Here is a 16018-nt window from a genome sequence, read left to right on the forward strand (position 1 = left end):
CTGGCACATCACAAGTACTCTATTTGCCACTAAAATTCACTCTCACAACACACCTATAAGGTAGGTACCATTACTGTTCCCCTTTTATGGTGAGAAAAGGAATATTTAGTGATGTTAAGTAATCTGCTAAACATTCCATAATTAGTAAGTAGGCAACTGAAATATAATCAGGACAAGGAAACAAAATCCAATGTTTAAGTCTCCAGGCTTAGAGAATACTTCTATTGACCTTGTCAACTGGGAAGGTCTTTCAATAAGATTATCTACCTTTAAAGTCTGCTGACCATGTCTGTTCTGAAGGATAGTTCTCAGAAAAAAAACATTGCCAACATTTACTCTAGGACCTCCCTTTTTTCATGCCTTCATAGCTGATGCCCCACTCAGCACGAGAGGTACAACATTCACAGTGCTCCCAAATACTCTGCCAAACAGTGCCATCAGATAGAACTTTCTGTGACGAAGGAAATGTTCTAGCTCTACTTCGTCCAATACAGTAGCCACTATTCGCATGTGGTTATTGAACACTTAAAATGTGACTGGTGTGACTGAGGAACTGACTCTAATTTAATTTAAATAGCCTGATATGGTTTGGCTCTGTGTCCCCACCCAAATCTCATCTCAAATTATAATCCCCACATGTTGAGGGAGAGACTTGGTGACAGGTGATTGGATCATGGGGGTGGTTTCCCCATGCTGTTCTCATGATAGTGAGTGAGTTCTCATGAGATCTGGTTGTTTGATAAGTATCTGGTGCTTCTCCCTTCCTACTCTCTCTCCTGCTGCCTTTTGAGGACATGCTTTGCTGCCCTTTCACCTTCTACCACGATTATAAGTTTCCTGAGACTTCTCCAGCCATGCAGAACTGTGAGTCAATTAAACCTTTTTTCTTCATAAATTGCCCAGTCTTGGATAGTTCTTTATAGCAGTGTGAAAAGAGACTAATAAATAGCCATACATAGCTAGTGGCTACTGTTTTAGACAGCAGAGATATTCAGGAAAAAAATATTTTTTTAGGGAAAAAATAATATGAGACAGTTGATCATCTCTAAGAGAAATGCAAAGGGATCCAATCAGTCTTGTTATGAGAACATTCTGTGTGAATTTCACTCAGCAACAAGGGTTTCCTGGGTCAGCTAAATAATCCTGCTCATTTCTTATCTAGTATAGATGTTTCTGAGGGCAACCGACAGGTCCATTTATTTTGGCCAGTGAAAAACTCAGTGGAGAATTCTTGAAATGGAAAATTCTGAATCATTCATCTAGCTTCATATCCTTTGGGTAGCTTTTTCACCTATGACCCTCTCAGGGAAAGGATAGCTCTGGGATTGTGAGGAAGGGAGAACGAGGTCAGAAGTAAACTGAGGACTGAAAATGGCTTTGAAAATGGTGACCCCTGATCAAGCAATTCAAACTGAAATATACCCATAGACCACCACTCTTTTCCTCTTTCTTGGCAATTAGGGCAAGTGTACCTTAGTTTTTCCACCACGGGATTTTGAGTCAGAAGACCTGGGTTAAAGTCCCAGCTTCATTCCTTACTAATGGGATGACTATAGACAAATCACTGAAACTCACTGAGTTTAAAAATAGGCTTAAAGATAGTGGAAGTTAGAAATAATACCTCCCTCCAAGGGTGCAAGTGAAGATCTGATGAGATAATGCATATGGAACTGCTTTGGAAACTTGTGAAGGCTATAGAAATGTCTTAGCAATGATTATTCCACTTGTATAGCTCACCTTTGCCTTTCAAAATTGCTTTCATATTTACTATCTCATTTTATCTTCAGAACAGGCCTAAATAGGGCATGAATTATTATCTATGTTTTACCATCTATTGATGTGGACAAATGGGGCCCACAGAAGCTGAGAGACTCATCTAAGGTTACACAGTGCATCTCACTACATTATGCCTGGGCTCCACCCTGGATCAACTGAGTCCCCTTCTAAAGCCCTCATTTCTAAAAAACAACCAATAGACTTAAGCTTGATGTCCAAAAGTTATGCTGAAGGATAAAATATAGAATTATTCCTATTCAATAAGCAACCCAAGGTACAACATGAGTCCAAAGCTGAGCAATCATAACATCAACATAGTGATGATGGGTAGCCACCTGTTGTGCTAAGCATTTTATAAATACTATTTTAGTTAATAATCACATATAATTCTTTGAGGTTGTATAGTTATCAACCCCATTTTACAACCAAGGAAATAAAGGCAGAAAATGGTTCAGGAATTTGTCCATTGTCCACAGAGCTAATAAGTGCCAAGACAGTCTGGATGTATTAGTTTGCTGGGTCTGCTGTAACAAAGTAACATAGACTGGGTAGCTTAAACCACAGAAATTATCCCATAGTTCTGGAGGCTGGAAGTCCGAAATCGAGGTGTCAGCAGGGTTAGCTCTTCCTGAAGGCTGTGGGTGGAGGATGTGCTCCAGGGCTCTCTCCTTGGCCCGCAGATGGCCATCTCCGTCTCCTCTCTGTGTGTTCACATCAACTTCCCTCTCTGTGTTTCTGTCTCTGTAACCAAATTTCCAATTTTTATAAGGATACAAGTCATATTGGATCTTCATTTTAATTTGATTTTCTCTGTAATGACCCTATCAACAATTAAGGTCACATTCTGAGGTACTGGGGTTTAAGGCTTCAACATATATACATCCTCATCTTACAATGGTTCAACCTACTATGTTTAGACTTTACAATGGTGTGAAATAGACACTTTTAGCATAGTTTTCAATAAATTACATGAGATATTCAGTTCTTTATTACAAAAAAGGCTTTGTGCTAGATGATTTTGTCTTACATGGTGGTAGGCATGTCTTACATGGTGGTAGGCAAGACAGAATGAGAGCCAAGCAAAAGGGGAAACCCCTTATAAAACCATCAGATCTTGTGAGACTTACTCACTACCACGAGAACAGTGTGGGGGAAACCAACCCCATGATTCAATTATCTCCTACAGGATCCGTCCCACAACACGTGGGGATTATGGGAGCTACAATTCAAGATGAGATTTGGGTTGGGACACAGCCAAACCATATCAAGCATTATGCTTTAAAATGCTTCCATTTTAAATCATACCATTCCATTTTAAATCATACCATTCTGCCACCTTTTGATGGGGACAAATGTCAGGACCCGGAGCATGGCACTTGACCTCCAAGTCCAGTTTTAGAGCCAGTGAACAGAAACCCACCCTCTATAAGTTCTTAAACTGGAAAAGTACTCCCCCAAAATGTTTATCTAAGAGACTGGTTTCCAGCTTACTAGGCAATTTGGCATTAAGAACTTTCCTCATAAACATTTACAAATATTCTGCTCCGTAATGAAGTTAATCAGTAAACCACACAACCTCTGTCCTCTCTCACTCCTTACCTAGTCTCATTTTCAGTTGCTGTGAATAAGCTAAGAATGGTAATGCAGTTTCAGGGGTTAGAAAATCCAATTCAAATTAGTCCTCACTGCAGCTGTACGCCGTCAGGATTTTTCATGGAAATGATGAGTATGAAGCCCGCGAAAGGTAGGACACTGTTCACAGGTGCTTTCAGGTCGAGCTCTTGCAACTGGACTGAGGAAATCTGGGGACTTTGGTTGGAGATGACAGTAACAGATGTCTGTCAAAGATAGTGGCTCAGTCAGACCCAGAAGACTGGAGTGAGAGTTTGGGTTGGGGTGATTTTTATAGGGTTCTAAACAGACGAATATCTTATGGGGATGAAATCCAAGGATGTTTCCCCTAATATTCTTCATAGACTCTTATGTCAAATTATCACTATTCTTCCAAACCAAACATTAGACAATTCTAATATTAATATCAATGGACACTTGAAAAAACATTTTAACATACATTATTTAATGCAGTGTTCCTAAAATGGCAAGTCTCAGTTCCCAGGGGATCACAAAATTTATTTAGTGTCTTGTGACCAGCATTAAAAACTGGATTAGAATATAATAGAATAGAAATATCAGTGTCCCTCAAGGAGTAAAGACAAGTGGTATTTCATGAAATTTTGTTTCAGTTACATGTGTATAAGTATGTACGAGGGATATGAGATAAAATGTATCTAAAACCGTAGGTTGTGGTAAAAAAAAAAAATGAAAAGAGTTTGGGAAACACGAATTAATGAAGTAGTTTCACAGCAGGTTTCTCCCAACAGTCCATGAAAAATCAGATAAGCACAGAGTTGAGCTTTAGGCCCAGGCTCTTGGTTTTCTCTGAATTAAAACATCGATTATAATTAAAACACAGTATAATGTAAATCATATTTTAATATTTTTTAAAACAGAAATTCATCTTTTAAATTTCCAGCAAGAAAAAACTCAAGTCATTTTTATAATAATGATAATTGTGAACATGTTTTTGGTCATAGACTTGGTAGCATACCATTTTGTTTAAATGTGATGTTTAAAAGTGACCGACACCGTATTTAGAAATGGAAATGAGTTGGAAGGCCGGGGAAGCAAATTTTCTATTTACTTCAATTTAACCAACATTTAATAAACATTTACTATGTGTCAGCCATTGAGTTAGATGCCAGGAATATAAAGAAAAGAATATAGTCTAATATTTTCCCTCAAAGAGTTCACAGACTAATCACAACAATCACAAAAGTATACATGTGTATGTGGTGTCAGGCACTATGCAGTTTCCATTCTTTGTCTTAGTTCATCTTTATTACAGCCTCTCATGCAGGCACTACATTCTTTCAGCTTTGTAAAGGAAGGAACAGAAGCTTAAAGAAGTTCCATGTCTTTCCCAGGTTCATATACCTAACAAGTTGTGGGTGAAATGAATCCAGATTTGTCTGCTCAGAGGGCACTCTTAGGTAGTATCTCATACCATCTCAAGTTCAGCGTGGAAGATAAGCCTGTAAACAAAAGAAATGATTGTATATGCTTCCAATAAGTGCCATAATAGAAGTGTGTACAGAGGTAGGAGAGGTGAATTCCACCTGGGGGAACTGGGGCAGGCCTCCCAGAGTAGGTGACCAGAAGTAGGTGATCAGCTGACAAGGCAGGGAGAGGCACTGACATCACAAAGGCCTGATGCCAGGAACAGCAAACAACTTTGCAGTAAAGCCCTGCCATTTAGTGAAGAAACCATGGATTAAGAAATAAAGGAAGGCAAAAAAAAAAAAGTGACTTTTCTAGGCACTGCAATTCAACACACATTCATTAAACATTTACTATGGTCAGCATTGTGCCAGGAATGAAAAACTGGATATAAACTGGACCCTTTCTTAGGAGCATCAGAAACTCACTGTGAGATTATGGGGGAGTGCCATTGTTTTTATGCAAACCTGATTTCCCATTTGGGGGTACAGTGGTTCTGGTCCAAAACTCCTTAGAGCTGCACTGGCTAATATGCCACATGTGGCTATTCAACTTTAACTTAGAATTAAATAAAATTTAACATTCAGACTCTAAGTATCACTAGCCACATTCCAAGGGTTCAATATCCCTATGTGGTTAGTGGCTACCATATTGGTAGGTACAGAACCCTTCTATCACCTCAGAAAGCTCCCTCAGATGGCACTCCTTTAGAGAAGGTGTTGAAACCTGGAGACTGTCTAACCAGAAGAATTTTACTTTCTTTTCAGGGCTTCTCAGACTCCCCTGGAGTCCATCCATGTGTTCTCATTTAAGAACTCTTCCCTAAACTTCCATGGAGAACCGTCACAAAGGAATCCTAATTCTCATACTCTTTGATAGGCTAATTCCAAAATAAAGATTCCTAAATCTAAATTTTAATATGTATTTTCCCTTTTAAATTGTATCAAAATAGAAATAAATTTACCTTTTCAGAAAGCATACTCTAAATTAAAGTCGAACTACCTCTACTCCCTCCACATCTTATTTTCTGCCACTGTTGTATTTGTTTACTTGTTTACTTATTTTTGTCCTAACCCTTGACATCCCCACTTCCCAAAACACACAAACAAGAGAAAGGCTGGGCCTTCGTATGTGTCTTTTCACTTTCATATCTTCAGACCCTAACACAGTGACTGCTAAATAGCAAGTGTTTATAACACACACACACACACACACACACACACACAGAGAGAGAGAACATGAGCATATGTTTATAAATATATATTTGTTATGAAAGAACTATCCTAATACTTATATCATCAAGACAGACTGTGTTAGTAATTACTTATTAACTATCAATTAACTATGATTAAAATCAGGATTTTGCTAGGTTCTTTAGGAAACATGTCTTTTAATGACACTCAACTTACCGAAACTGCTTCTCAGCAACCGTATTTTACACTCAGAACTACCTTCTGAGATAGCAACCGTCCCATTTTTACAGGAGAGATTGAAATAGGAAAAGCTTAGCCAGTTAAGATCTCATGGTCAGTTAACTGTGGAAGTTGTTCTAGTCCAACCATTTTGGAATATTTGGCCATGCTGGTTCTTTGGTTGTAAAGTTCCTTTGTAATTACTTCTCTATTTGTGGAGATTTAGGAGACACACTATGAAATGCTAGAAGTGAATGTGCTTTGAGAATAGAAGGTTTTTTTTGTTTTTTGAGATGGAGTCTCGCTCTGTCACCCAGGCTGGAGTGCAATGACATGATCTTGGCTCATCACTGCAGGCTCCACCTCCCAGGTTCAAGTGATTCTCCTGCCTCAGCCTCCCGAGTGGCTGGGTTACACGCACCTGCCACCACGTCCAGCTAATTTTTGTATCTTTAGTAGAGACGGGGTTTCACCATGTTGGTCAGGCTGGTCTTGAACTCCTTACCTCAGGTGATCCACTCGCCTTTGCCTCCCAAAGTGCTGGGATTACAGGCATTAGCCACTGCACCTGGCCAAGAATAGAAGTATTATTTAATATTATTGTGTACGGTTCTCATATTTTACTGATGTTCTACTGTTTTAGCATGATATTGTCTATATCTTTGTGAAAGCTTTCCATTTTTATCTAGATTATTCCAGAGACTGAAAAGACAGGGATATTATTATCTGACTTGACTTGGGACTCCTTTGTATTTCTTGATTATGAAAATAATTGTTTTGTTGAAATAATGCTTAAAGATTTTAGAATTGTCATATGAGGAGAAAAAAAGTACACATTTCCTTGGATGCTACAGAATCCAGATTCTATCGGTTTTTGATCTTGGGCAAATTACTTAACCTTACTAGACCTGTGGCAGAGAGAAATTGGGCTAAGGGAGGAAGGGGAGTTAAGGGAATAAGATAGGTTAGAGGATAAAATCTAAGTGTAAGTGAAACTAATGCTTTTAATACTTTTTAGTTTTTTTCAATTCCATTCACTCTAGAAATTTTCATCGTATTTGGTGATGAAATAGATCAGGATTTTGCTTATATTTTATCTTTTCTTTTTGTGTAATAATTCCATATTTTTCTCCTTCCATTTTGTGGTCATAAGACAAGGCACCATTTCTAAAATATTTTGTCCATCAGACATACTCGTTTTTTTGTTTGTTTGTTTTATTTTGTTTTGTTTTTGTTTTTGTTTTTTTTGAGACAGAGTCTTGCTCTGTCTCCAGGCTGGAGTGCAGTGGCGCGATCTCGGCTCACTACAACCACCACATCCCAGGTTCAAGTGATTCTCCTGCCTCAGCCTCCCAGGTAGCTGGGACTACAGGCGTGCACCACCAAGCCCAGCTAATTTTTTTGTATTTTTAGTAGAGACGGGGTTTCACCATGTTGGCTAGGATGGTCTCAATCTTTTGACCTCGTGAACCACCTGCCTCGGCCTCCCAAAGTGCTGGGATTACAGGCGTGAGCCACTGCACCTGGCCTATGCTGTTTTTATATGGATAAGTCAGACAGAAGGAAAGGAAATTGATTTTTGTACAGATACTGTATACCATGTGGTCTGTCAATCATTTCCTGGGTTAATGCAGAAAGCATTATTTTCAACATGTAATATGTATATTCTGAAATTTGGCAGTGTAGAAAAGCCCTGAATTCTAATGTTCATAAACTATTAGTCATATACTTATGGAGACTTTTAGATATAAAGAAGAACTAGAAGATTATCTAGGGTGGAGTCTTCTCTTTACAGATGAACAGAGAGAGGCCCAGGTAGGGTAAGTAATGGTTTTTAAATGGCATGTAACTAGATTCAGGAACATGACTGCCAGGGACCTAGAAACCTCTTCTGTTGGGAAAACTTCCCAAGAGAAGCAATACCCACAGGGAATTTAGAGGTAAGTGGACATTAGTGAGATGAAGCCCTGGAAGGGGTTGGCTGTGTTGAGAACCATTTCAGGCTCAGGAAGCAGCAGGTGGGAGAAGTCCTGAGTCTGGAAGCGGCAAGGCACATTCAAGAAACAGAGATGTCCGAACATGCAAAATGGCTGGAAAAGAAAGCAAGGGTAGAGTCACGCAGAAGCTTGCAGGCCCAGTTATAGGTTATGTGCAAGCGGAGGCCGAGAAGGGGGTAACAAACACAAGTAGGAGGATGCAGAGAGGGGCTTTGAAGATCATGTTTTTAAGTATCACACACCTGAAATTACCCCCAGAGAGCAGCAATTCAGTGCATGGGCTTTGAGATTAGACTCCTAGAGCTCAAGTCTCATCTACTTAGGTAGGTAGGAGTAAAGTTGCCTCATGGTACTCATTTGTAAGTGGGGGTTAATAATGTTACCCACCTCATAGTTTTGTGAGGAATAAATGAGAACATACAAGTGCCTGCCACTACGAAGAACGCTATAAAAGTTTTCTGCAAAATATGGTAATAGTAATCATAATAATTATAGTAATCGTTTCAACTATCTTTTGAGCACAGCAAAGAGCATTGCCAATTTGAAATCCCCAAAGCCCCAAAAAACCACGTTTTTCTAAAAGTTTGGCACACACTTTTTTGGTGACAGAACCTGACCTGAATGAATGTGAAACTATTTATGGTCTTTACTTATTGCACTTGCTGTGAATATTCATACGTTTCCCTGTGGAAAATATTGCTGTATTTGATTCTGGGTTCTGTTCCAGACTGTGCTGGGAGGGATATATAAATAGCACTGTATTCTGTTCTGAAATCCTGAAAATTCTGACTTCTAAAACACATATGACTGCCAGGGTTTCAGATAAGGAACTGTGAATCTGTATCATCTCACTCAATCCTCAGACTAACTCTTGATATCGATATTATCATCCCAACCTTGCTGCCATGAAAACCAAGATTTATCAATAGTTTGAATAATTTGCTCAAAGTCCCACTGTTCATAAGAGATGGAATTGGAATTTTGGTCTAGAATTGTCTGACAACACTTTGAAGAGTCAGACACATTTGTAAACTTTCCTATCTCTTATTTATGTCTATTTTTTCAGCATTTGCATAATTTAAATATTTTTATTTTCTAAAGAGCCATAGTTGATGTTTCCAGGAAATAGAAGCATTTTCATAACCTGATGATTTTCTATTACCTAGAGGTTTTCTAAATAAGGGACTCCTTTAATAATGATGGTAGTAAGAATAATTGTTATTATTCCTATTTTAAGTCAGCTATAATTTATCGAGCACTTCCTGTGTGCCAAACATTTAGCAAAGCACTTGGCACACATTATCTCATGTAATCCTTACATCAACCCAATGAGGTAGGTGTTATTATTCTCTGTTTTATTAGGAGAAGACTGCAACTTAAAGACATTAAGGAATTGCCAGCTGCACACAGATTGTAAGTAACAGAGCAGGAATTTGAATCCAGTAGATAGATTGCAGGCACTGTATTCTTTTTTTTAAAGCTCCTCCTTTGTTTTATAATGATTAAAATAACACATACATATACACATGGCAAAAACTACAAACAGTACAAAAAATTATGCAATCTTCTATCCCAGAATATAATGTAAAAATATCACCTCTCACAGTCACCACCACCTACTTTCTTCTGTATCATGCAGAAATTTGTCTTTGCGCGTGGGCACGCACACACCCACACACACACACACGAGTTGGTGTTTAATACCGATGTGAATATACACATTGGTCTATAGCTTACCTTTTTCATATAGCACCATATTGTAGAAAATTTCCATAACAGCACATAGAAATCTAAATAATTGTTTTACATCTACTTAATATTTCAGTGTACGGATGTAACAAATTTATTGAAGCAGACTCCTATGGATGAATATTTAGATCGTTTCCAACTTATGGCTCTTGCGAATGTGCTACAAGTGAATATTTTTACAAAATACTTTTTCACAGAGGTTCAAGCATATTTCTAAAATAAATTTTCAAGCAGTGGAAAATTTATGCTGGGTGAAAAGGACATTGAAGTTTAAAAAACTGGAAAATATTGACAAATTTCCCCCCAAAAATATTTGTTTCCCCAACAGTGTGTATTATTAAACTTTTTAAACCCTCACACATTTGAAGATGAAAACTGTAATGTTTTAGTTTCAATTTAAATTTAATTATTGGCAAAGGTGAGCACATTTTTCTGTTTACAAAACACGGTTGTATTTCTAACATTGACTATTCCTTTCCTTTATCCCTTTTTCCATAGCTTCTCAAATATTTTCTTATTGGTTTTCAGGAGCTCTTTATACATTAATGAGATGAGTGTGTCCTCTATGTTGCAGATATTTTTCTGAATTTTTAATTTGTCATTTAATTATATATATATATATATATATATACTCTAAAGAAGTTGTAAACTTTTATGTAGTTAAATGTTTCAATCTTTTCTTAGAGCCCACACTCCTAACCATTACGCCAAACTGCCTCTCTAATTTCCAGAATGATGACATTCATTCCAGTTTTGTTGTCACTTTTGTTCAGGTGTTTTAACAGAACAAGTGGCAGGTCCTCTGGGACAGAACCTGGAAGTGGAACCATACTCGCAATACAGCAATGTTCAGTTTCCCCAAGTTCAACCACAGATTTCCTCGTCATCCTATTATTCCAACCTGGGTTTCTACCCCCAGCAGCCTGAAGAGTGGTACTCTCCTGGAATATATGAACTCAGGCGAATGCCAGCTGAGACTCTCTACCAGGGAGAAACTGAGGTAGCAGAGATGCCTGTAACAAAGAAGCCCCGCATGGGTGCGTCAGCAGGGAGGATCAAAGGGGATGAGCTGTGTGTTGTTTGTGGAGACAGAGCCTCTGGATACCACTATAATGCACTGACCTGTGAGGGGTGCAAAGGTAAGCATCTTTGATTGGCAGTTTTCTCCTTCAGGTTTTACTATATTGGTTGTTGAAATCCCTTGAACTAATTGCTTCCCTTTTCCCAGGCAACTTCCCATTTTCTCCTCCTGTGCGCCTACCTCCTCCTACATCCTCACCTTTGTTGTGCAGTCAAAGATCTGTAGGAAAAGACTGTTAGAGTATTTAGCTTAATGTTTAAGACTGTCAGAGTATCTAGCTTAGAGTGTTTAGCTTTCTTCCTTTTCACAACCTCACACATAGCTAAAGGGAACTTATGATTAAATTGAATTTGTTGTAGGTTTTGTTTGTTTTTGTTGTTTTTTAAAAAAAGAAAGAAGAAAGTGATGAACACATCTCTTTTAAAATTAAGATCTAGAAGAATACAACTTTATTCAATAAATATTTAAAAATATTTTTTCATGTACTTTAGTTAATTGAGAAAGAGAGAAAGAAAGAGCCAAGTAATAATAGCTTATATTACAAAAAAATATTTTAAGCTGGGCACGGTGGCTCACGCCTGTAATCCCAGCACTTTGGGAGGCCGAGGCAGGCAGATCACCTGAGATCAGGAGTTCAAGACCAGCCTGGCCAACACGGTGAAATCTCGTCTCTACTAAAAATACAAAAATTAGCCGGGTGTGGTGGCAGGTGCCTGTAATTCCAGCTACTCAGGAGGCTGAGGCAGGAGAATCGCTTGAACCTGGGAGGCGGAGGTTGCAGTGAGCCGAGATCGCACCATTGCACTCCAGCCTAGGCAACAAGAGCGAAAATCCGTCTCAAAATATAATTTTTTTTTTTTATTTAGCCTAGGCATGGTGGCTCATGCCTGTAGTTCCAGCACTTTGGGAGGCTGAGGTGGGTGGATCACTTGAGTCCAGGAGTTCGAGACTAGATAGAGCAACATGGGAAAACCCCATCTCTACAAAAAAATACAAAAATTAGTCAGGTGTGGTGGAGCACGCATGTTGTCCCAGCTACTTGGGAGGCAGAGGTGGGAGGATCACCTGAGCCCGGGAGGTTGAGGCTGCAGTGAGCCGTGATCATGCCACTGCACTCCAGACTGAGTGACAGAGAGAGACCCTGCCTCAAAAAATATATATTTTATTTAGCAATAATACAGTTCTGTTATGGATGCTATAGAGAAATCATAACAAAATTGCAATCCATTTAAGATGGATAAAATATAATAAATGAAATATAAAAATGACAATGTAGGCCGGGCATGGTGGCTCACGCCTGTAATCCCAGCACTTTGGAAGGCCAAGACGGGTGGATCATGAGGTCAGGAGAATGAGACCATCCTGGCTAACACAGTGAAACCCCGTCTCTACTAAAAATACAAAAAAATTAGCTGGGCTTGGTGGTGCATGCCTGTAGTCCCAGCTACTCAGGAGGCTGAGGCAGGAGAATGGCGTGAACCTGAGAGGCAGAGGTTGCAGTGAGCCGAGATCACGCCACTGCACTCCAGCCTGGGCAACTGAGCGAGACTCCGTCTCCAAAAAAAAAAAAAAGACAATGTAAAGTCCCATGTGATTACTGTCTCAACTAAGGCACAGATAATCGTGGTATTTATTCATTAAACAAATATTTTGGGAACACCTACCATGGGTCGGGCACTCTGCTAACATCTAGAACATTGAACACTGAATAAAAACCATCTCTTGAGCAGAATCTTTCGGATGGTGTGACACACTGGGGTTCCCAGATGTTGGTGGTTGCCACAGAAATAAACAGAGGACCCAGTCACATAAGATCGGCTCAAGGACGTTTCAAACCTTTGAAAGTTCAAATGATCAGATTGTGTAAAGCCACATTAGTCACTTCTTAAAAACTGGGTATGATATTGTTAGAATTTTTTTTAAATAAAGAAGCATTTGTACACCAACTTTACAAACTAAAGCAGATCTATAAAGAAAACTTAAAAGATCCCATTTATGGCCTTCAGAATGTCCTTAACCTTTTTGTGGAGAGTCACGTCTGAATAGGTAAATGAACTTATACATTCATTGGAAGCATAGATTAAGTCTTCTCTACCTATATTGCTACTCATAGCACCTAGCACAGTGCCTGGTACATAGTAAATATGGAATGTCTTTTGAATGACACAATGAAAAACCATGTTCATCACTGGTACGTAATTAATCAGCCTGTACTTTGCAAAAACACATTAAAATTTTTTTTACAGTACTTAATTCTTTCCCATCTCCGAATGATAAAAAGTAAATATTACCCTCAATTCCTATATGAAGTGGCAGATCTTTTTGAGCTGGCAGAGCTGTGGAGATCGAGATCTGCTTATGCTAAAGATTTTAAAATGGTGTGGAATAAAGCAGTAAAACATTTATAATTGGTTAGAAAAATAACATAGGCCGGACGCTGTGGTTCACTTATGTAAGTCCCAGCACTTTGGGAGGCCGAGGTGGGGGGATCACCTAAGGTCAGGAGTTCAAGACCAGCCTGGCCAACATGGTGAAACCCCATCTCTACTAAAAGTACAAAAATTAGCTGGGCATAGTGGCGCGCACCTGTAGTCCCAGCTACTTGGGAGTCTGAGGCAGGAGAATTCCTCGAATCCGGAAGGTGGAGGTTGCAGTGAGCTGAGATTGCGCCATTGCACTCCATCCTGGGTGACAGAGCAAGACTCCGTCAAAGACAGAAAGGAAGGAAGGAAGGAAGGAAGGAAGGAAGGAAGGAAGGAAGGAAGGAAGGAAAAAATAAAGTAGTTTCCAAATGACAAGCCTTGAACTGGAATTAAAATAAACAAAAATAAAACTTCTACAGTTAGGTTTGAGAAACCAACTGCTGATCTACAGGAAAGAAAAAGAACAAACTTTATAGTAGCTGTAGTCAAAAAGTGGCTGGGGCTCTTACACTGGAGGGCAAATTAGAACCAAAAGATGAAGCTTATAGGATGGCATCTTTTGAGGCCTAATTCAAGAATTAATTTTTTAGCACTAACATGAATTGTCCCAACAATGAGATTGGCTTTTTGCCTTAGGTGGTAATGAACTTCTCATTATTACAGGAATTCAAAAAGAGGTTAGATAAACAGGTTTGAGTACAGGAAATTTGTATGTTAGGTGGGACACTGTATTAGCTGGCTTCTGAAGTCCTTCCTTAAATTCTGTGAATCTGTAGTACCATATTTATAATATTCTAATCTGCCTGTTTCATCTTCTAAGCAAGTTTATAAATTTCATAAGTTAAAAAGTGACTATAATTCATGTACTCCCTCCTGTTGCTATGAACTGATGAAAGGGAAAGCTAGACCATGGTTTTTAAACCTTGACACTATTGACATTTTAGGCTGAAAAACTCTGTTGTGGGGGGATGTCTTGTACATACTGTGGGATATTTAGTAGTAGCCCTGGCTTCTATCCACTAGATCCCAGTAGCAACCCCCCACTTGTGACAACCAAAAGTGTCTACAGACATTGCTAAATGTCCTCTGGGGTTACAATCACCCCAGTTGAGAATCACTGAGAGAGACTATTCAGTGAAAAGTATAATATAGAGCTTCTCAAACTTGAGCTACACCTGGAGATTTCTTGAGGGAAGCTATAATATTTCTTGGGTGCCTCTAATGTTGACTTAAATTGCTTTTAATGAATTACTTATGCTATCAAGCAATTATAGCATAAGCTATATTATATTATAATAGCTATATTATATTGTGTATCATCTTTTATACACTGAAAAATTTCTATACACAAAGGAACAAACACAAATTTACAAAATTACGTACAAACAAAACTACAAAACCAATAAAATAATGAAGTATATTAGATTGTATGGTTTTGTTGCCCAAAATGTTACCAAACTTAGATTCTTTTGAGTTTGGTATCCCTAGACCATGTGTCATATGAGGCCTCAATTCTCCACTGCTTTTCTCTCTTCGAAGAATTGATTCAACCAAACCTTTGTTCATCCAGAGCTCCATTTGGCCATCCCTGAGCTGGGTACATTTCAGGCATATGAAGTTTACCTTTGCCATTTTGTCAAAGCTTTTTTTTTTTTTTTTTTTTGAGACAGAGTCTTGCTCTGTTGCCCAGGCTGGAGGGCAATGGCATGATCTCCACTCACTGCAACCTCTGCCTCCTGGGTTCAAGTGATTCTCCTGCCTCAGCCTCCCCGAGTAGCTGGGCTTACAGGCGCCCTCCACTATGCCCAGCTAATTTTTGTATTTTTAGTAGAGATGGAGTTTCACCATGTTGGCCAGGCTGGTCTCAAATCCCTGACCTCAGGTGATCCACCCACCTCATCCTCCCAAAGTGCTGGGATTACAGGCATGAGCCACTGTGCCTGGCCTGTCATAGTTCTTGACAAACAAGTCATATTTCTTGCTGCTAATGGGCACAAACAAAACTGAGGGAGATTAGTTTGAATATCAGTATAAGATGATCATAGATATGATCCAGAGAATGCTATCATTAGTTTTTTAAAGACTGGCATAAAATAAAAATGTAAAAAATAAATGTAATATGTGTAAAGGCCTTAGAAAAAAGTGTGGCACATAGTCAAAACTCAATAGATGTCTATTGTTATTATTGTTATGGTCCTAGAATTGATTTACATATCGTGTAATGGCAATGTGAGTGTTTTCTGCTTATATTGATAAATATTGATGCTCAAATCATCGTGAGTTGTTTAACAAGATTTATTTGACATAGATTCAGATTACCTAAAGCCACTTCAACTTGTCTGTGTAGACCAGTGCTACTCAAAGCATAGTACCTGGACCAGCAGTATCAGTATCACTAGAGAATTTATAGAATGTGGGGTTTTACCCCAGACTTCCTGAATCAGAATTTCTGGGAAAGGGGCCCAAGAATCTGTGATTTAACCAGCACTACATGCTAAAGTTTGAGAATACTGGCGTAAAAAT

The 16018-nt window shown here is 38.8% G+C and overlaps 1 protein-coding gene across 5 annotated transcripts in view; it reads left to right on the forward strand.

Annotated features, from left to right (window-relative positions):
• Positions 1-16018, forward strand: part of NR1H4 (nuclear receptor subfamily 1 group H member 4) — a 90392-nt gene that overhangs the window by 26479 nt on the left and 47895 nt on the right. For 3 of the 5 annotated variants that reach the window (XM_009426088.4, XM_003952271.6, XM_054664614.2), the window contains one exon: positions 10765-11130. In XM_009426088.4, coding sequence (XP_009424363.1) covers positions 10765-11130 — 366 coding nt within the window. Of the gene's footprint in view, positions 1-3035; positions 3521-10764; positions 11131-16018 lie in introns of those variants that run through there. The other 2 variants (XM_009426087.5, XM_509299.8) reach the window with 1 other exon arrangement.

Source organism: Pan troglodytes, chromosome 10 (assembly GCF_028858775.2).
Source record: "Pan troglodytes isolate AG18354 chromosome 10, NHGRI_mPanTro3-v2.0_pri, whole genome shotgun sequence".
NCBI lineage: Eukaryota > Metazoa > Chordata > Mammalia > Primates > Hominidae > Pan > Pan troglodytes.